Consider the following 23,589-nt stretch of genomic DNA (forward strand, 5'->3'; position numbering starts at 1 on the left):
AATGTATTTCAGCATGGAAGCATATGGGCATAGATGAGGGTTTTTTTTTCATTGGACCTGCTTGAATTGAAGAACAAAGGGTCACAGGATGAAATGGCCTTGCATTCTGCGATGTACTTCAATATGGAAGTGGACAGGCACAGAGGAGAGTTGATTTTTGAAAGCTGAATATATTGTCCTTGCCGCAGCTGATCCGTTTTTGAAATCCGAAGGAATAGGATGAAATAGGAATCTTGAATGAGGTTCAGGTCACTGCAGCGGATACCTAGAATAGGAAAGCTGGAACAGAAGGAACTATACATTCGGAGCATCTCAAAACCCCCAAAATACTGTTAGGAATATGATTTCCATAGTTAAATCGTCAAATGGAGAAAAGCAGCCTTGGCATAGAAAGTAATCAAGTTGCCTAGAGTGACTATAGAGATAGCCGGGCGAGCAGGTGGAGCCGAAGTAGTATAGTTGGAGAAGTGAAAGACATCAAGTGAAATTGGTGGTGTATTCCTAACAAATCGGATTTGATAGTAGCTGGTGCCAAATGTAAAGATTATTTTGCATGAACTAGGAAAGCCATGTGGTTAAATGGAGTCGGATTAATCCTGCTTTGGGAAGAGAAAATCAATAGGTGGTTCAGCCGGTGAAATAAGAGGGGTGGTGGAAGTAGGAGTGCTGCAGCCATGTATGCTTGCGCTGTATTGAGTAGTCTGCTGATAGATGGGTTCAGTTGAACATTAGCTGGTTGAACAGGGATGTCACTGCTGGAGTTGGCAGAGCTGTAGGGACCAGACTAAAATCTGGAAATCGCCGTAGTAATTGCATAATAACAGGTGAACTGGAATAATAATATGAACTGTAGATTTGTTTTCGCACATGAATAGTATTTATTTCTTTGATCAAAGATGACCCCATATATGTGCTGCTGCGACAGTTGGGTATATTTGAAAAGCTGTGGATTTTAGATGCAGTAATAAGTTTTCAATTTCTAGTGACAAAAAAATAAAAAAATAAATATATAAATAAATAAATAAAAACAAAAAAAAAAATTAATTGTTAAAAAAAAATGAAGGAAGCGTTCATAAATAAGGCCAGGTCGAGAGATGCTGAAATGAAATCATCATAGAATATAGAACAGGCCGTTCCAATGTTGAATGAGAGCCAACCACATTTAATTTTTTTTTTTTTTAATTCAGTCGTTGCCAATTATTTTTTATTATTTTCTCCCAATTTGGAATGGCCAAATGCGCTGACTCGGGAGGGCGAAGACGAACACACGCTATCCTCCGAAGCGTGTGCTGTCAGCCGACCGCTTTTTTTCACACTGGACTTGAAACGGTGATGTCCAGGCTATAGAGCACATCCTACACTCCACGCGAAGCGCCTTTACTGGATGCGCCACTCGGGAGCCCCCCCCCCCCCCCCCATTTAATTTTCTAGCTTCTAATGAAATATTAATGGAGGAATCCAAGTTTTTTGCTGTTGATGAAAGAGCAAGTAAATCGAAATATGAAATGTCCAACCTTGGGGAAAATGCAAATTACAAATTAAAATGGTCCCGCAAAGAGAGTGGTGCGTGTTTCTTGATCTGAAAGTTCTGAATAGGGGAACAAATATAGTCAAGTTTACATACAGAGGGTTTGCTTAACATCCAGTGCCAGTATGATTCTGAGAAATTGCAGTGGATAAACAGATTGTTTCCATCACTAGTTCTTGAGAGATTAAAGTATTTGAGAACGGTAAAAATGGCAAACAAGGAGAGGTAGATGATGGCTCTTAAAGATCCCACACAGGCTGAAGACGAACAGCTGGAATGGAGTGTAGTGTTGAAGAATGGATATCACATAATACTGATGTTGGATTCCAGATAAGTAGACTTTGACAGGGAAAAAGAGTCCTTGGAATGAACAATAAAAAGCGAGATTGAAAAGGGGTTGAGGAAATCCATTTTAGTTCAGAAATTGTTGAGAAAAATACTCCAGTCGGTGGTGTAGGATGATCTAGTTGAAGGGTGAGCGTAGATGCCATGTATCCTGGGCTGAATCCAGGATATTACTAAGGAGAGATTTAGTTCAATAGTTGATTTCATTGCAAAGCTTTCAGAGGTGTTGGATGAGCTGCAGACTTTATGAAGGAATCTGGATATCTGTATCTGAGCTAGCACACCGGCCATGTTATTATGAGTACCGTGAAGTGGTGTCCTGCAGGTGTTTGCTCTGAGGTTGCTGCAAGACGTAAATTTGCTGCAAAAACTGTTGAACTGATCGGGAACAGTCTATGAATGCATTATCCATCGTGAGATAAGAGAATGCTTTCAATTATATTAATAGTTCTTCAATGTCTCCTGGCAGCTCCACACATTAGTTATTAGTCTTTTAAAAGTAAACATTTCAAACCAAGCAGCAGGTAATAATTATTTGATTAGAAAATACAGGGCTTTCTTACACAATGATATAGATACTGTAGCTTAAAACACACAATTTGTGGTGTTATACTACCCTCTAGTGATTACGATACGCATGAATCCACTTCATGAAAGCAAGAGGGTAAACTACAAGAATGCGTTGTAAAACACAAAACCAAGACAATGTCGCCACGAGTAACTTTTTTTTCAAAACAAGCTGGGGATCCCAAGTTGAATGAGAATTGAATCTAATTAATGTCCTACCTATTATGATTTTGTGCCTCAGTTACTGTAAGAAAGTAGCAATGGATCGCTGCAGCTGGGAGATTGTATGGAAATAGTGCAACGTGATGATTGAGAGATCTACTGCAGATATGGGCGTGGAGAGACGAGGCTGTATTGGCATCTGCAATGGCGAGAAAGTAAACAGAATTGGTAATGCTCTTAATGAGTAATTCCAAGTGATTGTGCACCGAAGGGCATCGTTGAGAGCTGAAAGCTTGCTGTCTTTAGATATTATAAAAGGGGAAAAAGATAATCTGCGCTACTGGGTCTTGTAATGCAGACAGAGTAAAACATTGGCGGCTTGAACCAGCTGGGGAAGCTGGCGCTGCTGCTGCTGCTTGAGTACTGGTTTGCAACAGAAAAGAAAATACCTTTTACAAACAGAACTTCCAGGATTCCGTGAACGTGTTAATCTTTACAAAGACGCGCTGGAAATGCATGCAAAGGAAAACTTCTCTAGCGGTCAGAATACTAGATACAGTGGCTGCATGATCGAGTACTGTACCGCTGCGGCTGATATGGAAGGTCGGCGTTGTGCGGAGTCGAAGAGACGCTATGTCGGTAGGATAAAACAGCATACCAGGCAAATTTCTTTAGCCATTTCATCTGCTGGATTTGGATAGAGGTCACACCATCACCAGAGATTTGCTGATTCTAAAAAGAAAATTGCTACGGGTGAGTTTTCTTCTGTATTACAAATAATCGATTTAGATTTAGGTTTGTAATGATACATGAAACAAAAAAAAAAACGCAAGATCAACGAAAAAACACAGGACAACTACATGTAAGTGGCTATGCATTAAATAGAGTAGATTTAATTGATGGAAGAAGATGATAGGGCACAGGGGGGCTAGCTCCACCCCCCGAACCACACTTAATAGGTTAACATTGCGGCACATCGTTGTGGCATGTTTTAGTTGATTTTTTTCAACTTTTACCAAATTAGCTACACAGTATTAAATACCTATAAATATAACAACATTAAAACAACTCGCTCTTTTCTGACAATATATAAACTGGGCCAAATCCGAGTGGTGGTTGAACAGGCGTTTGGGCTATTGAAAGGGAGGTGGCAGATACTAGGCTACTGAAGCTTAGTGAAGTGAACCACAAGTTTGTTCCCAGAAATTATTACTGCCTGCTGTAACCTGCACAATCTGTGCCAGGATTATAAGGAGGTGTTCAGTGGCTGCTGACGGTGAGCGAAGCAGAGGAACAGCTACCTCAGCCTCCAGCAAGAATTGCACAACAGCGATATGAAGAGGGTCCTGCTATTAGAGAAGCACTGTTATCTTTATTTTTGTAACCCGGTGTATACTTTTATTTTGTATCACATTTTTGTTTCATTTGCTTATCTTATATCCAGGGACGGGTTTACAATGGCGCCACGGCGCCGGGCCCACTCTGAAGGGGCCCAATACGACCTAAATATGTTTAACTCTACACATCGCAATACATTTCAATAGAAAATGTGTGTTTATATTTTAACGACCTCGGGAGGGCTGGCGGCTCCTTAACATCCTCGGAGGACCTCTGTCATGGACATTTGGTGGGTGCGCTGATTGGGCGAGAGGCGAAGGCTAAGGAGATGTCTCCACCAACCGGATTCTCAGAAGCGAGAGGGGCGGGGCATTTTATAAGGGGCTGCAGGCTCGCTATGAGGGGGAGAAAGAAACAACCACCATTATAACTAGTACTTAAGGGTTTTATCCATTCTAGAGGGTAATGAGCATACGTTCAAAACACTCTGCTGTGAATTCACGTTTAAAACACTCACTTTCAAGACCAAAACATGATAGCTACATACGCCAAAAACATTCCCGTGTAGCACAATCATATTTAATACTAGTTTAATACTAATTCGTACATATACCATAGATACTGCTTAAATAAAAATAAAACAGCTACATATAATACATTTAGCCTATTAGCTTTATTTCATCAATTTATTTTGTTAGCAGTCTATATATTTTCTTCTAACATGCGTAAAACGTGTGCAAATACTGCTAATCTAAATTTGTCTAAACAAGACTAAATATGAATGTCATTCTGTATTTGACTAAAAGTGTTAGTGCTATTTACTATTTAGCTAACTAAACAGAATGCAATTCTGCCTCAGGCCCATTGTTGATATTATGTGCAACATCACAATCCAACCACGTGCAGAGTTTCAACAGGATGGGTAGACTGGTTGGAAAAGGAGATACCAACTTTCAAGAAATATTCAGTTATTTATCAAACGGGAAATACCCAGGGAACAGTGGAAGAAAGGCTAATTTTCGGAGACAGTGCCAGCGTTTTTTCATTACAGATGGCCAACTAATGTACAAACATAAGGTACACAAAAAAAGGACAAAGGAGAGCCACAAAATAGACACATTCTATCAGCATGTACATCAGTATGTTACTACTTGTTATTATATTAATTAAACATATTTTTTTGTTAATTAAAAATGTTTTATAAAACAATATAACATATTCAAAACATGTATAGCGAAAACATTTGTAATCCCTCGAGAATGATTGTTGATTTTGGAGCAAAATAACTCAAACCAGTATGCTTGAAACAAGGTCATCCATTTAGCCGTTGATTCCAATTTACTATTGGTGTGTGTATGTGTGTGTGTGTTTCTGGATGTAGTAGTTTTTTTCTTTAATGTGTATATAGTTAATGTTGGTATTTTTTTTTATTTTATGTTTGCTTTGTATTTCAACTCCGTATTTTGATATACAGTACGTTTATACAGTTACAGTTCCCTTTCAAGTCGAAGACGACCACCAACATTAAGTATGGGATATTCCCTGCCCTAGAGGTAGGTAATACTGAGCTCTGTATATCAGAGCTGCCGAAGGCCCCTTCCTGTGATGACGCACTCGGTCTCGCCTACCGAGGGTATAAAACCGTCACTCACCGGAAGATCTCCCTCTTTTTCCTTCTCAAGACGGTAAGGTATGACCTCTATGTCTAGAACTGAGCGTGTTGATAGGAAGAGCCCTCGAGTCGATTCGGGTCGGTTGTAGTTCCTAGCATTCGTGCTAAAAGCTGGCTTGCCGCTTTACTGGAATCAACGACTCTTGAAAAAGACCGAGTTTTTTGTCTTTCTGTCTTTCAGCGGCCCCCCTTGGTGGGCCGCTCTCTCTTTGCTGTCTGTTGTATGTGAGCGGCTGTCTGTGCAGCCACCCGCGAGTGAGTTGTCTTGTCCTATAGAGATCTACACTAGTATCCTCCTTGGGGCTAGGCCTGCCGTATCCCCACTGTCGAGTGACCCAGCCGCGCTCCCTTCATCGGGGCTAGGTACTACCGTATCCCCGTCCAAGCGGAGTCGCCGGCCGAACCTGACCGCTGTGGTGTGTCGGTTCATGTGCGTTCGGTGTGCTCTCTCTCCTTTTCTTCCTTCTTATAAACTGTAATTTTTGCTTGACCCACCGGGGTCTGGGTACACACTTTGCGTAGCGTCCTCTCCGGTGCTGCGGTACCGCGGCGCACGCATAGCCTGATTCTCTTGGCACAGGCTGCGTATTATCCGACGCCAGCGTAGGAGCTTAACGCACACGGTACTTGATTCCCAGTATGCAGTGTACGCAGAACGATATTCACAGCACATACAACGCGCAGAGTACACAGTTTACGCTCTCCCGCTGCGCATGGCGTCTGGAACATTCGAGGCGAGCAGTGCTGTGCACGTTGCTCTCATTGCGTAGGCACTACCTCGTGGTGCCACACGGTACAGTGCAGGCCTAGTCTGTTGCGCATTAGTTCCTAAAAAAAAGGGGGAACTATGCTAAACAAGAACAGACCCATGCCGGGGTTCCATGCCTGTATGGCTTGTAACGCCAGTATCCCACAAGAGGATAACCATACACTCTGTGTGCGGTGCTTGGGTGTCCCACATGCCACCATGGCCCTCGAGAGGGATGTGGCTTGCAGCGTCTGCGAGGCTTTTCAGCCTAGGGTGAAAGAGGCTCGTCTGGAGAGAGCCAGAAAGGAGAGCTCTGCATCCTACGCGGCGGGGTCGTCGGCGGCCTTTGATTCCCCCGACGACGTGCCCCTGGACTCCCTGCCTGACATCCCGAGTGCGCAGCGTAACCGCTCCCCGTCTCCAGCCGCAAAGCGGGTAAAACGCTCCAAGCAGGCAAGGGACATTATGGACCTGAAGGCCCAGATGGCTCAGGTCCTGGAGCTATTGTCCAAACAGGCCACAGCATCGGCCCCTGCCCAGGCTCCGCTGCAGCCCCAAGCACCATATCCCCCCTCCCCGCAGGGAGCACAAGGAGGGTGGGAAGGCTCGCCCCAACTGGCACAGGAGGACGCGCTGTCCATAGCCGCCTCCGGTGATGCAGCTTCATTCTCCTCTGATATGCAGGTGGGGGACACCCTTACGGAGGAGGAACCCGGCTCTGAGTGTGTGTCAGAAGCCAATTCCACCCCGTTGCCTAGCTCGGTCTCGGCTCTCATGGAACGTGCTGCAGCGTTCCTGCAGGCTCCCTGGACACCGGCGGGCACAGCTGTGCCGCTCCGTGTTCCGGACGCAGGTGCTGGCTCCCCGCCCGCAGTGTTTCCAAGCCTTCCCAGAATTTGTTGAGGAAGTGCGCTCCTCCTGGGATAGACCAGCTTCGGCCCCTAATATCTCCAAGCAGGCTACACCGCTCTCCTCCTTGGAGGGTGCGAATAAGCTTGGCCTGGCGGGGTTTCCACCAGTAGACTCCACTATCGCAGCCCTGGTGAGGGCCCCGGCGGTGGAGGGGCTCGCTAGAGACCAAATGTGTCTTAACCCTCAGTGCAGGGTGACAGAGACACATCTAAAGCGAGCGTACGCAGCAGGGGCGCAGGCAACCCGCTTGGCTAACACAGTGAGTGTGCTGACTGCGTATCTGGATGGAGTGTTGAGCAAGGCCCCGCTCCCGGAGCCGGTGGCTTCGGAGCTGCATCTCCTGTCAGATACACTGCTGCAGATCTCCGGCCTGCAGGGGCAAGCCCTGGGCTTAGTTGTGGAGCATAGACAGCTGTGGCTGTCACAGGCCAGGGTCCCTGAAGCAGATAAAGCTGCGCTGCTGGATGCGCCCATATGCCCGGGGCATACGTTTGGGCCAGCTGTGGAAGAGATTCTGCAGAAATCTCTTCAAGACCGAGAGGCTTCCCGTCAGGTGCACTGCTCCTTCCCGTGCTCCGGCGTGGAATAGGTCGAGCCGTTGGCGGGCTCCAAAGACTCGAACTGTCACCAGAACGGTTCCAGTCCCCACAGCCCCACGGGGTGACCTAAGGCATAGCCTTCAGGGTAACAGAGCCCAACCAGCAGGTAAAGGAAACGCAGGCCACGTACCAGCGTCTCAGGGGTCGTCCTCAGGGCCAGCACGTTACGCGCTCACCCCAAGCTGCTCAGCCCCAGCAGGGCACCTGAAGGCTGGCGGCCTCAGACCCCCTTTTCGGCATAACAGCTGCAATACTGGCGCGCTTGCACCACAGATACCTGGGTGCTCGCTACCATGCAAACCGGCTATGCGCTTCAGTTTCACTCGGGACCTCTTCCCTTTCGGGGTGTTATAAACACCTGCGTAACAGACCCCTCGCAGGCCTCGGTACTTCAAGAAGTGGCCGCCTTGCTGCACAAGCAAGCCATTCGTCGAGTAGACCCCCGTCTCCCAGGAGGAGGGGTACTACGCGAGATACTTTCTGGTACCCAAAAGAGATGGAGGCGTTCGCCCCATCTTAGATCTGAGGCTCTTGAACAGGTTTCTGAAAGAAAGGAGGTTCCAAATGCTGACACACCGTCACATCCTCCAGTCCGTCCGGCCGGGCAACTGGTTCACAACTTTCATATACCCATTCGCCCAGAGCACAGGAAATACCTGCGGTTTTCCTTTCAAGGGTTACGGTAAGTAACCTAACGTTTCTATTAGTACATTGTTATGTTGGTTAATTCAGTTCGCTTTAGCTGAAAAACGTTTGGTGAAAATACAAATGTAATACCATAACTGTAAAAAGCAACGTAAATGCTTTGAACTGAATGTACTGTAGAGTGTTTTGAAAGTACGTAGTGTGTTGTTTTGATCGTAGAGTGTTATGAACGTGACCTGAGTGTTTTTAAAGTGAGTGTTTTGAAAGTACACTAAAAATACTCTCCAGAGTTAGTGGTGGGAGTCTATTCCCGATTCTGACGTTCAAAATTTTGAGAATCGATTCTAAGGATGAGGAGTCGATTCTTTACATGGGTGCGGGTATGGGTGGGGGCATAAGAACATAAGAAAGTTTACAAACGAGAGGAGGCCATTCAGCCCATCTTGCTCGTTTGGCTGTTAGTAGCTTATTGATCCCAGAATCTCATCAAGCAGCTTCTTGAAGGACCCCAGGGTGTCAGCTTCAACAACATTACTGGGGAGTTGGTTCCATACCCTCACAATTCTCTGTGTAAAACAGTGCCTCCTATTTTCTGTTCTTAATGCCCCTTTATCTAATCTCAATTTGTGACCCCTGGTCCTGGTTTCTTTTTTCAGGTCAAAAAAGTCCCCTGGGTCAACATTGTCTATACCTTTTTTGCAGTCACAAACAATATTACTAAAATGTGCTTTTTGTCATCATGTATACATGTCTAAACCAATGTAATGTATGTTTAAAAGTTAGCATTTCCTTATATAGAATGAAAACTGTATTCTAGACACTCCTATTTTAGGCAGAGTTTTGCTCACATTTATTTTTCTACTCTTGGGCTGGTCAGGTTTTTTTTTTTTCATTATTATTGTGCAAAGGCATAGGGAAAGAAATGGCAGAAAGTGGAGGAAGAAAAGCGAAATCTCTTTGGAAATAGTTTGTATTCGAGGGCGAGGAAAGGAAAAAGGTGAAATGACAAATGTGCAAGAAAATTATTGGATATAATCAAACGACGTCTCGTGAAACATCTGAAAATTTACCACAAGGAAAACACTGGGCAGGATCCACAGGTACCGGTATGTTTATTTTTGTTTACATTTAAATGTGTAACATTGCTTTCCTTATTACTGCTGCTACGTAGTATTAATAATGATACATTTGCAATTACATATATTCAATCATTCAACATTTGCTCACTTGAGGGTAATTTAGTTTATATACATACTTATATTCATACTTTTTCTTTGTTTTTTCTTGTTTGGTTATGTCCGTGTTATGTCTGTGGTAAAGGGCCTATGCATATTGCTCAGATCCGCCTCCATTCTCTCAGCCATTGAAAGCTTTTATCTGTTTTTTACGTCGAAAAAAATGACTAGGGACCTGTGATTGACGCCTTTTTGATGATGTCAGACAGGGTCCGACACAGGACCGGAAAGAAAAAACTGTGTCGGACCGGGTCCAATGTAGAACCGCAGTTCTTCTACTTGTTCTTGGTGAAAGAACCTTCTTTCTTCCAAACCAAGGGAGCGCTGTGAAAGTACCATGAGTCTTATACTTCTTAATAATAGAAACAATAGTTGAAATTGGGATACTCAGATGCTTGGCAATCTTCTTGTATCCTTCTCCAGCTTTATGACAATAAATGTTTTTTCTGCCTAAGGTCTTCAGATAACTTTACTTTTTCCCATATTGACTTATTGGTAATGACAGCAATCATCCAATGCCAAACCCTTTTATACTCTCTAAGAATGTTCACCTACAATCCAGCATTTTCTAGACTTTTCTAGAATTAGGTTCTGCATTATCATATTGAAATTTCGAGCACCTTATAGACAACACTATCATAGCATCAAAGGGTATGAATACTTTTGAATTGGCATTTTTGGAGTTTTGCAAAGAAAATGCTGAAATAAATAATTGTAGACATCTATTTCTTTTATAGCTTTGTTTTAATCTACAAAAGCAAAACTTTTGCTGTTGTTTTCGAGAAATTTCTGTAAATTATAAATTTCCATTGCAGTATGTAAACTTTTGCCTACTACTGTGTGTATGTGTATATATATATATATATATATATATATATATATATATATATATATATATATATGTGACACCCAATATATTATCCAGATAAACTATAAATAGCTACCCCAACAAAGCAGGTAAACTGAATCCACAAAATGGTTCTAAAGCCCTAATATTCCCAGCTAAAGCAACTGTAGCATTTTACTTCAATCACAAAATTTGTACAGCATCACCATACAAAAGCAAGCTTGGTTACAAAAATCAAATGCATTGCACACAAACTGAAAAAAAAGGAAAAAATATATATTAACCTGAAATTTGTCAAAAATTACACCTATATGACAGAGTTTATGGAACTAGTTATCAAATCTCACTTTTGTAAGTACATGAACATGGTTTGATCCACTAATTATTAACAATTAATAAACAATGACCGTACATATATTATCACATATGGTTTTACTGCAATAATTGCTGATGTTGCAGTTTGTACTGATCTGTATAATAAAGGGAATTAAATGGTCAAAAATATTTCAAAAGTAAACGGTCAAGAGTTGTCAGTAAGCCTATATTTTTGTAGATCATCCTAGAAGATATACAAAGGTTTTTAACATCAATACAAAAAAAAAATGCAGAATACATTTCTTTAACAAATGTCCTTATAATGACTAATTTGAGCATCACAAAACTTGGCATAAATAATGAAATCTTTTAGAAACTTTTATTATTTTTCATGGAACATTTCATTTTGCATGGAACATTTCCTCCAATGAAGTGTAAACAATAAGTACAGATGGAATAAACAACAAATGGTACATGATGAATGTGTTTGAGGGGACGCCCATCCAAAGCTCATGCATGGGAGGAGACCGGACAGCCTGACAATGAGGACAGCCTCCTGAACGCTTGTGTCATGTGACTGCAGCAGCAGGGGCACCATTAACCATTATCTGGAACACAAGGAAAAATATTATTACTAATGAAACTTATATTACTACTTATCATTGATATTACAGAACTTTTGTGATTCTAATCTTTTTGGTCAACCTCAAAGTTTGCAGGCCCGCCTTTGACCAGTCCACTAAACATTAAAATCAGACACAGTTCTGCTGACTACTTAAAAAGACTTGATGATCAGATGCTAGGAATTTTATCAGTGAAACAGCCCTCCTGGTTAATTTTTGTCACAGATATTTCAGACTTATTAAGCCTCCATTTTTAATGTGTTTGTAACTATGAGGTTCTACTGCACTGCAACTGTACTACAAAATGACACAAACTGGTCAAAAAACTTCAGTACAATGCATAGAGAGCACTGAAAATAAATCGATTGTAAAATTATAATTCCTGGACTACTTTTACTGACTGCCCCCCACCCCCTTGCGATATCTATGAGATTTGGTTGACGTCTTCACCTTATTTCATGGGCACAGTCGGAGAGCCAGAGCGGTGGAAGTGAATGTTCTGCCACTTGCCATCACGGCGATGCCACACGCGAGTCTCCTCAGACTGCATGGTCTTTGGCATGCTGCTCCCGTCCATGTACTGGGTCAGGCGGATGTAGGCTATGCAGGCTGCATCTTCCCCAATCAGGTGCACGTGAGGATTCAGGATGATGGTGTGGATTGGCTTGTTGCTCTTGGACAGAGCTAGAACAGAAATGTGGTATTGGTGGGATGTTCTTGCATTTTATGCGCCCTTAGAGCAATGTATTTATTTTGAGCCAACTCTGTTTTTTCATTGAAACATAATTAAACTGTACAACAGGTGGCAGTTGCTCGGCTAATTGTTCAGCTTTTTTTTCTGAACAGCAGTAATTTTTACAGTACCCATATATCACTGCCTGCTCCCATTACCACAGCAAGTGACAAATTCAACAATTCATGAATGAAGAACCCCAGTCTGCTTAAAGCAAATGAGGAAATTTACTCTAAATGGTCATTTAATATAGTATGCTCAAAAAAACAAACACTGAACATAAGGGCCTATGTATAATTTCCCAGTTCAGAAAATTCAAAGAAACAAAAACACTCAAGGCAGGCTTGGGACTTGTTTCTACTGTTCATTCAGTGGATGTCGAGTCCCTAGCAGCCCATGGCCCTTAAAATATATATTGCATAAAAAATGTGGTCATGAACTCTGGTGAAGTTCAGCAATTTAAATCCACCTGACCGTATTATGGACGTGACGAGAAGATTTAATGCTGAAGGACTTTCTCCTAACAGAATGAGATTAAAATCTGTGGTAATCCTTGAACTGTTCTACAGATGAGTTTAACTTACCATTTTCAAAGTAGAACCTGTGGAAGTCAGTGCCTTCAACTAGGTTGCCTAAGGCTTCAGGCTCAAACGCTGTCAAACCTGGGTCACAAATCTTCCTGTATAATGACAAAGGGTGTATCGTCACGTGAAGTAATTGGAGGAGCATCTGTGTAGGCTTTACAGACAGGTGATGTTTATATAGAGGTTATTTGACATGGGGGATATATTTGTATGGATTTGTCTCAGTGGTCACTGTATACATGGGGCCTTTCTATACAGATGGTCTTATATACATATACACATACATACACTGTACATTCTGTAACCTGGAAAATATTAATATATTAAATTAAAAGACTGTATGTCAATCACAGGGATGGAAATAATGCTCCTATTGCAGTTTCACCCCTTCTGGGTTTTAATATGTCCTTGATTAGGCCAGTGTATAGGTAACAACCTCAGGGGTCTTATTAAACTCATAGTAAACCCAGGAATTGAATAAAATGCTATCCTTATTTCCGTCCCTTCAATCACAACATAAATACATTGTCATGAGAAATTGCTACTGTCATGCCTCTCATATAAATACAATTCATATGCCGCTGCTTTGTTATATGCTACACCCAACACAGAGCTGGATCACAATATAAAAAAGGGCCTTGTTTAGTTTTCAGATTCATGCATCTGAGTAGGCGCAATCACAGAAGCACTCCAGATAAGGCCACAAAAGCAAACATGATTACTCACGTGTAGGCTTCAAAATCTCCATTGTTGATTGCTTCAATCAGCTGCTCTGTAACCTTAATAATCTCTTGTTTGCGAGCTGGAACACAAAGAGTAATCCGATCACATGAGGCATCAGTTATGGTAGTTACGGATATAAAACAGATACCAAAAATACAAACCTGAAGAACTGTGTTAAGGTAGTTTCTATTGCAGCCTGCATAAGTAAACCGCTTAATGATCTCCTTGCTCATCCTATTAATCAAATTACCTACTTAAGATCAGCCATGTCTGCCTACAGTATTTCTACTTGTAGAAGGGAAAGGGTAGTTCACTCACAATGCACCATGTCCTTTAAATGTCAATGTATTCATATTTAGTTACCACATCTACAGGAGCTTTATTGTATCTTAAGTCTCTGTTGCAACAAAGCTTTAAAGATAACCCAACTTTGAAAACTATGCAATGTTACTGTTCTTTTGCTTAAGGATCTGCCCCCCTTACTGTTTATATACACCATGTTGATAACTTGTTCTAAGTCACATCCACTTTTATAGAAGCACACCCTGCACTATTCCTGATTTAGGAACAGAAGAAGCACCTCTATTTTAAACATTGCACCTTTATTCCCTCTCTGGTATTATTCTTTTTTTTTACAGTTTCTCACTAATACCCAAGCAAGTGCACATATTTCTAGTATCAAAATGCATACTGTATGTCAAATATTATGAACAGATAGTTTTGATCATAAAACACGTGCCATTGTAGATTTTCCCTTCAACTCAGAACATTAACTCTGTCAACACTAGAAAAGCAAATTACAGGTCTAGAAAAGGTAACTGCTCTCAAAACTGCAGACAGCTCTAATAGTATAGGAAAGAGAACACCACTCAAATATACTAATATGTATATGTCGTTTTTATATGTATTATTCAGTACACTAAAAACATTTAATTGGTTATCTTCGGGTAGTATTTCTGTAAAGAGAGTTCCATTAAATGCTGGTAACTACAAACATTTCTCACTGAATAAGTTAGTGTTTTTTTCCACATAAACAGAACACTTTATTTAGCTGTCAGCAAACCAAGGGTTGTTAGATCATGAACACTTCACCTGTATCTGAGGCCATCTCTTTAGCATTTTATCCCCTCAGCAATCCAAACACATTTGTAGTCACCAGCAGATGTTACGAAAATGTCAGCAAGTCCTCCTGTTTTTATCCAGACTGAACGGCATAACTAGGCAAGCTGATCACCGTTTCCTGACTGACTGCTTGTGATAAGATAGAGATTTGTAAGCGCACGCCAACCACTGTGACGGGTCAATGTCAGGAAGGAATATCATCAGGGCTGGCTAATTTTCTCAATGCAAATCTCTTGACACCATCATTCAAATGTGGGCACCTCTCACAGAGGGCTGTTTGTATATGCTGTGTTATTCAGAGGACATGTGGCATGTGGCAAGGAAATTAACTGGACTTCCCTGTTGAATAAAACGTAAAGTTCCTCAAATTTGGCATGTGTCCTTTACACAGCTACACACAACTATCAAATCAATCAAATTTATTTTGTATAGCGCCTTTCATGCCAAGGCATCCCTAGGTGAAGGTAGTAGCACGTCCACTGTTGTTACTATTTAGTCATTTAGCAGATGTTTTTATCCAAAGCGACTTAAAGAGACTTTGGGGTGAACTATGCACCACAACTGCTGCTGCAGTCACTTATAATAGGACCTCGGTTTTACGTCTCATCCGAAGGATGGATTTCATTGATATAGGGGGATGTGATGAAACAGATGTGAATCGACCCATTCTGATTAGCTGAATCTTTTACTTAACATTATTAACCTCAGCGTTAATTTATAATAACTAACCACTTACGGTTAAGCTTATTAGATGTGCATAAACTGAAGCTGGATACAGCTGGTTTAGCCAGATTCTTCTTGAGGAAAGGTGTATGGAAGATTGTGTAACAGTTTCAACACCACCATTGTCTACATATCACTTATGCCTGTTAGTGAAGACCACAATCTCCAATCTGAACCTTTTTTTTTCATTTTTACCTTGTTATTTGGATAGACTGTATAATGAAGGACTATATAACTTATGACTTGAACATGCACCTCTGCCCAACACAGATTTTACCCTAAAAGTGTATAATAAAATATTTAAAACATTTGTTAAATCAGAATTTAGGATTACCAAAGAATCTGAGCACCAATTCACAGATGCCTCCACTCTAAAATAGTTAAATCTATAAAATCGACATTAGTCTGAAGGTCTTTTCACACCAAGCGTGACGTGCCAAAGCATCAGCGTCCAGCATAACATTCTGTTTTTTAGAATACTGTACTGAAATCTTATGGAGGCCTTCACATCGGACGCACTGAGTAAAGCAGATGGCAGCTGACACAGACAGTGTTCCTATTTCTCTGTGGGTGTCCATCATAAATCATACTTATATGGCCAATGTATTTATGAAAAATACACATCAATATGACAAATAATTGTTTTTATTACCGTGTTCAAAATGAAACCGCATATATCTATATTTTGCCCTCAACAATAAGAGACATTTAGATTGCAAATGGTTGTTTCTGAGTAGGCTACAGGAATGCCCCTTAAAAAGCAAACCAGCAAAAAGCTCACCACACAGGCAGGCACTTGCAGTGTCCAAGAAACAGGTTTAAAAAAGATTAAAGACAGAAAATGCTGTATACATATGAAGATCACAACCAGGGGTTACAGTAAAATACATTAACATGCTGTAACTTTCAATAGCGGAAAAGAACTGTATGATAGAGAAAGACTGCTCTACTGTGTGGCAAAGATAACCCCACTCCAAATGACTGATGTAATGTATAATGTATACTAAATATTTAAAACATATTGCCATTTTTATTATTTCTGTAAAGTATATAGAACTGCATTAATTAGTTGTCATGAAATAGTACTGCTGTTACAGTACTTGGTGCTGAAAGATATACACATTTTATTCTGTACTTTGTTAAGGAAATGCTGTGTAGCGTGACATTTTCAGATTGGTGCCTTTGGTGTGAAAGCAACTTGATGGTATCAAAATACACAGGACGCTGACGCTGACGCAACTCGCTTGGTGTGAAAATACCTTGAGTCACAAAGCTGTAAAACTCTCACTTTTTTATGAGAATTCAGAAAAAATACAACGGCAATAGTTTCCAAATATAACACATTCAAATTTCAACAAACACAGTACTTTGACCCGTACACCACAGTGAACAGTTTAACACACCTTAGGTGCCTGTTATTAAATTACTTCAGTAATGAAATGTCCGACAACACTGGAGCTTCACCGAAGGGTAATTTATATGAAACTATAACACCATTATCAAGACTAATGTTCTTACCACAACATGCAACAACTCATAACGGCAACATACAATAAATAACAAAGCAGGCATTTTATTTCTAATAACCACACATATGCACACTTTGTAGTCAGTAGATGAATTATACTGATAGTATATTTTTGGGCACCATATGCTGTGTACTTTTAATTAGTTTCATCAACATCCCACTGCAAGCCCCCAAAGTATATGTGGAAAATGATGATTTAAGAAATAATGGACGCAAATTCAAAGGGCATAATAATAGGAGCATGCTATAGACCGCCAAATTCAGACACCGAGCAAAATAATCTGTTGTACAGTGACATTCGAAATGCGTGTAGAAAAGGAGAAGCAAAATATAAAATGTATAAAATGTATAAAATGTATAAAATGGGAAAACCCGATGGGGGGTACGACGGACGAAATTGAAATGGTGGAAATGACAAATGACTGCTTCCTAACACAATTTGTCAAGGCACCGACTAGAGGGGAGGCATGCCTTGACTTAGTCTTTTCAAATAATGAAGACAGAATAACTAAAACAGAGGTCAGAGAGCCATTGGCAAACTCAGACCATAACATTGTCTCATTTGAAATATTTTTTAAAACCCCAAAAGTAATGAATAAAGCTAAGGTTTACAATTTTAGAAAAGCAAACTACGAAGGTATGAAACAGAGACTAATAGAAGTAGATTGGAGTAAAATAGAGAAAACATCCACAGAAAAAGGATGGCTGTTTTTTAAAAATGTAGTACTAGAGGCACAAAACAATTACATCCCAAAAGTAGACAAATCTAAATCTAAAACAAAATGGCCAAAATGGTTTAATAGATCAATAAAAAAAATATTCAGCGAAAAAAGGCACTTTACAGAGCGTTTAAAAGGGACCAAAAACAAAGCACACAGAAAGAGTACTTGGAACTGCAAACACAAGTCAAAAAGGAAGTTAGAAAGGCCAAGTGAAAGATAGAAATCAATACTGCTAAGGGGGCTAAAACCAATTCCAAAATGTTTTTCCAATATTACAACAGCAAGAGAACATTCAAAGAGGAGGTTAAATGTCTAAGAGACACAAATGGCAAAATCATAGATGAAGAAAAAAAATAGCAAATATATTAAATGATTACTTTTCACAGGTTTTTACAAAGGAGGACACAGACAACATGCCCTACATGTCGACCTGTTCCTATCCAATTTTAAATAACTTTAGCATAACAGAGGCAGAAGTGTTAAAGGGACTAGGAGCTCTTAAAATAAACAAATCCCCTGGGCCAGATGAGATCCTCCCAATAGTACTCAAAGAAATGAAAGAAGTTATTTACAAACCGCTAACCAAGATCATGCAACAGTCTCTTGACACAGGGGTTGTACCGACAGACTGGAAAATAGCAAACGTAATACCGATCCACAAAAAGGGAGACAAAACCGAGCCAGGTAACTACAGACCAGTAAGCCTGACTTTTATTATATGTAAACTTATGGAAATTATTATAAGATCCAAAATGGAAAATTACCTATATGGTAACAGTATCCTGGGAGACAGCCAGCATGGTTTTAGGAAAGGGAGATCGTGTCTAACTAACCTACTTGACTTTTTTGATTATGCAACATTGAAAACGGATAACTGCAAAGCATATGACATGGTCTATTTAGATTTCCAGAAAGCTTTTGACAAAGTCCCGCATAAAAGATTAATTCTCAAACTGAACACAGTAGGGATTCAAAGAAATGCATGCACATGGATTAGGGAGTGGTTAACAGGTAGAAAACAGAAAGTACTGATTAGAGGAGAAACCTCAAAATGGAGTGAGGTAACCAGTGGAGTACCACAGGAATCAGTATTAGGTCCTCTGCTATTCCTAATCTACATTAATGATTTAGATTCTGGTATAGTAAGCAAACTCGTTAAATTTGCAGACAACACAAAAATAGGAGGAGTGGCAAACACTGTTGAAGCAGCAAAGGTCATTCTAAATGATCTAGACAGCATTCAGAATTGGGCAGACACATGGCAAATGAAATTTAATAGAGAAAAGTGTAAAGTATTGCATGTGGGCAATAAAAATGTGCATTATAAATATCATATGGGAGATCGTGAAATTGAAGAAGGGAGCTATGAAAAAGACCTAGGAGTTTATGTTGACTCAGAAATGTCTTCATCTATGCTCGGATATATTGTGAGAAGTGTTGAATTTAAATCAAGGGAAGTAATGTTAAAACTCTACAATGCATTAGTAAGACCTCACCTAGAATATTGTGTTCAGTTCTGGTCACCTCGTTACAAAAAGGATATTGCTGCTCTAGAAAGAATGCAAAGAAGAGCAACCAGAATTATCCCAGGTTTAAAAGGCATGTCGTATGCAGACAGGCTAAAATAATTGAATCTATTCAGTCTTGAACAAAGAAGACTACGCGGCGATCTGATTCAAACATTCAAAATCCTAAAAGGTATAGACAGTGTCAACCCGGGGGACTTCTTTGACTTGAAAAAAGAAAAAAGGACCAGGGGTCATAAATGGAGATTAGATAAAGGGGCATTCAGAACAGAAAATAGGAGGCACTTTTTTACACAGAGAATTGTGAGGGTCTGGAACCAACTCCCCAGTAATGTTGTTGAAGCTGACACCCTGGGATCCTTCAAGAAGCTGCTTGATGAGATTCTGGGATCAATAAGCTACTAACAACCAAACGAGCAAGACGGGCTGAATGGCCTCCTCTCGTTTGTAAACTTTCTTATGTTCTTATGTTCTTAAATTAGGCAGAATATGCTAAACATCCATGAAATTGATTTGGTCTGATCTGAATGAATTTCATGCAGTGAGTCTGCTCTAACTCTTAATCTGATTATGCATATTAGATGGCAATCATTAGCAAGAAAGCAACACATACTCAGATAAATAATCAAATATTCTACACACACGGTACGCTGCAGAATGCCTTAAATGCAAAATAATTGAATTGAAATGGAGGTCATGGTTGTTAAAAAGTGGCAGCAAGAAACGTTTTATTACTTTAACCACCCAAACGACCCCTTATTAACTTGAAAATTACAGAAACAGAGAAATTACAGGCAATCACCATGATAATTAATGTTAGTTATTGCCCAAATAATAGAAGTGTGTCACCAAAGTGGATATTGTAATTATTCAGACAGCAGTAAACGTGCATATTTAATCAGGCCTAATATAAATTTGGCAGGTGCTATTTATTGCATTACGAATGCCTTACAGATGTGTCTGAATGCCCATGTTATCTTTGCTGGACTAATAAGTCAATACCTTTGCATGCAGATGTTTTTTTTAAGTATAAAAGGGAAACTAGGTTTTGTGTTAATGTTTCAGATACAAAACAGGCACCTCTATAAGCACAGCTTCCTAAAAACCATACTGGGGTGATGGGATATCCAGACCTCCCTCCTCTTTAAGAGGCTCACTAAATGTACATTCTGTAATTTCAATGGGATGGTATTTTCAGGTGTCTCACAACCCCCACCCCACCACAAGACACCTGAGCAACATTTAGATAACCTTGATACTTCTACATATGGCTCAGCAAGCTGTGGGGCTGTATCCCATTAAATAAATAAGGCCAGGTCAAATATAGACCATTGTTGGTTCTTTCAGAAACATCTTGCTGTGTACACCTGAAAGTTACTGTAGCACACATTCTACTGTGCCTGGAAGACCCTGGGCTGTATATATCGCACATACGTACCAGTGAGCATGTAAAGGAGTCTATGCATCAGAACTTGCATAGGGGATCCTCCACTATATCCCTGATGATAGGGAATGCATCCCCAGCAGAAAAGTATACAGAAAAGTACACAAGAGAACTCCATTTTTTAAATGTGCTGTTTTCTTCTGTTCTGATACAACAGCATTAGATTTTTTTCACACATAACTATTTTAAAATGACTTAACACATATGGAGCAGTGCACTTGAATAAACACCAGAAAGTGATATTCATATGCATACTGTACATTGCATCACCTTACTTTTACAGTAACTCTAAACATACAATAATCTAAATACCAAATGAGACAATATTGCGATTACAAATTCTACAATATATTACCAAGTACATTAAAAGCCAAGTCAGACAGTCAGACAAGGACTAAGGCCATGGAAGCACTTACCAAGACTCACTGAACCAATTAGTGGGGCATATTTACAACAATGAGGTTGTCTTTGTGTTTAAAAACAAACAAAAAAAAGTGTTTTTTAAATATATATATTTTTAAATTGAAATACATTTTCTATTGTTTATTCAATGCATCATAGACACATATTTACAGTTAAACCATACTGCGAATGTCAAACTTAAGAAAAAAGACAATGCAATATTCTTGGCTACTGCTGTAACAGCATGGTTGACAACTGAAGCCAGAGAAATACCTTGGTCAACCCTACATATGTGTAGGGCCTCATTAAGACAAGGCACCAGCGTCAGTGAACGGGGATACCTGAATGGGAGGCTCTCTCCCTGCACTTGCACTGAACTGAGGAGTTTGTTGACTGTGTGGGCTCAGACTCATGCAACAGGCTCTTTGAGTTTGTATTTTCTGTGCACTGGCAGCTGAATTGATTGAAAGAAACACAACAAATGAACAAACAAAGGTGAAGAAGTACAGCATGACCAGCACCTTCAGGAGGCAGTGGCAGCAGGTGTGACGACTAGGACTGAGTGAGGATGCTGACCAGCAGGATGAAGTGGTGGAAGAAGAGAAGGATGAGTGAATACAACTTAACTGCTGTCTCTTATATTCCATGGTCAAAGTTGTGAGGAGGAGGAGGAGGAGGAAGGGGTGTGCAGATGTGTGGGAATAGAAAGAAAAAGAAAGGCCAGAAAATGAACAATTAGTTAAAAAAATAAAAGTAAATAAACAGCAACAGTTTGTCAAACATTGCTGCATGCTGAGACAAAAGAAAAGTGAATCAGAAATACAGGTGGCTGCCTATGGCAACAAACAATGGGGGCGCAAAACAAACAGCTCCTCAATTAGTGTGAATAGCAAAAATCCTTGGCGTAAAGTATTTACAGACAATACCGTAGCCCAACTACAAAATTATGAAGAACCATACAGAGCTCTGCGGATGATAAATAACATAAGGAGGTTACCATTTAACAGGGGGAGTTTAGCTGTAATTATTTTACAGTTTTTATTTGTTTTTTTTTTTATAAAGAGTTTGTAATTATTACTGGCCGTGTGCTTTCACTACTGTTTCAGAACAAAGCGTTGTGTAGAGTGAACTGAATGCTTTTTTGGTTGCCACTTGATGATAATTTTTATTCTTTTCTGCCTAATTGGATGTTTGAATGGAAGCATACCATTGCTGTTTGTGTAGATTAATGTTTTGAAAATTCTAAATGGCTTGTTAGGGTCGGAGGGTGGGATTAAAATGTGTCTGAGAGCGTACAGAAATGACATTAAAATTATGAATAATAATATGAAGCTGTTATTCATGGATTACATTTTAGTTTAAAGCTATTCACCAAGATGTACTGGTAACTAATGGAGTTTAACCACACAATACTCATCACAGTAATTGTTTAGTTTTTAACTCGGAGGGGGCCCCATCTCAAGTGCTGCCTAGGGCGCTAGTTAATGTTGGGCCGACCGTTCCCACTCTAGGCTACCAACTCACACTGAATATTTCTATGAATATATCGACTCTGTCAAAGTACTGGATATATATATATATTTTTTTCTGATACAAGAGATTCCCTGTTTCAGTGAAGTATGTGTGATGTCCTTTGATTCCAGTGTGTTGGTAGGTGTGAATGCAGAGTGACGAAAAGGCCCCTAAAGACTAATCTGTCTGCCTATATGAGGCACTGGGTGATACTATCAGCACTGGTGATGATACTCCCCTGAGGTACCACAATCGAACGCATTTCTCCTCAGAAGCTAACTGATGGACTTACAGAGACAGAGGCGCCAATGTTACCAAGCAAACAATGCATACTGTAGTTACACACAAATGCCTTATTAGAACCAAAACCAAACAAGTGTGGTAGAGTATATAAAAACAACACGAGAACAGCAAACTTAGTGAAGGCATAAAAACCCATAGGCAAAATACAAAGGTATTCCTTTTTCATTGTGTTTTGGTTTTTACAAGTATAATACAATTAACTACTTAGCTTTGAAATACAAACAGTACTCTCTGTTACAACACAATCTTCATGTGTACAGAGGTACATTCTTCAACAAAAAACTGATATTGTAGTTGCCTATATGCTGAATACAAATATCTTGTTCTGTTTGTCGAAAAATAAACATAGGATTTAACCACTAAATAGGGAATGATTACCACAGCCTTTAAAAGTACCATTTTTGACAAAACAGCAGTGAGTGAATGCAAAATAAGCCCAATTTGATTTAATATGACCAAGACTTGTAGGAATGCAGTAAGTTGTGACATTTGCCAAAAACCTTTTCTTTACTCCACTGCACTAGCACTTCCTATTGTGCCTGTATAGTTATATTACCACATATTGGTGCTGCATTGTAGTGCCATTATACAGTATATGTTTAGAAGTATGTATGTACACCTTTATATTACAGTATTTTACAGAGAAAAGACATCTTCAACACCTTTATTAACATAAAAAATAACACTGATACTGTGTGTCACATTGATCTAAAACTACTGTTTGAATATTT

The 23,589-nt window shown here is 40.1% G+C and overlaps 1 protein-coding gene across 23 annotated transcripts in view; it reads right to left on the reverse strand.

Moving 5' to 3' along the window:
* Positions 1-11,278: 11,278 nt before the first annotated feature.
* Positions 11,279-23,589, reverse strand: part of LOC117421196 (calcium/calmodulin-dependent protein kinase type II subunit delta) — a 144,728-nt gene continuing 132,417 nt past the window's right edge. For all 23 annotated transcript variants that reach the window (XM_059030833.1, XM_059030840.1, XM_059030848.1 and 20 more), the window contains 4 exons: positions 13,580-13,655; positions 12,854-12,948; positions 11,987-12,220; positions 11,279-11,521 (listed from right to left, as the gene is read on the reverse strand). In XM_059030833.1, coding sequence (XP_058886816.1) covers positions 11,988-12,220; positions 12,854-12,948; positions 13,580-13,655 — 404 coding nt within the window. In that variant the 3' untranslated portion in view covers positions 11,279-11,521; position 11,987. The remainder of the gene's footprint in view (positions 11,522-11,986; positions 12,221-12,853; positions 12,949-13,579; positions 13,656-23,589) is intronic.

Source organism: Acipenser ruthenus, chromosome 1 (genome assembly GCF_902713425.1).
Source record: "Acipenser ruthenus chromosome 1, fAciRut3.2 maternal haplotype, whole genome shotgun sequence".
In the NCBI taxonomy this organism is placed as follows: Eukaryota; Metazoa; Chordata; class Actinopteri; order Acipenseriformes; family Acipenseridae; genus Acipenser; species Acipenser ruthenus.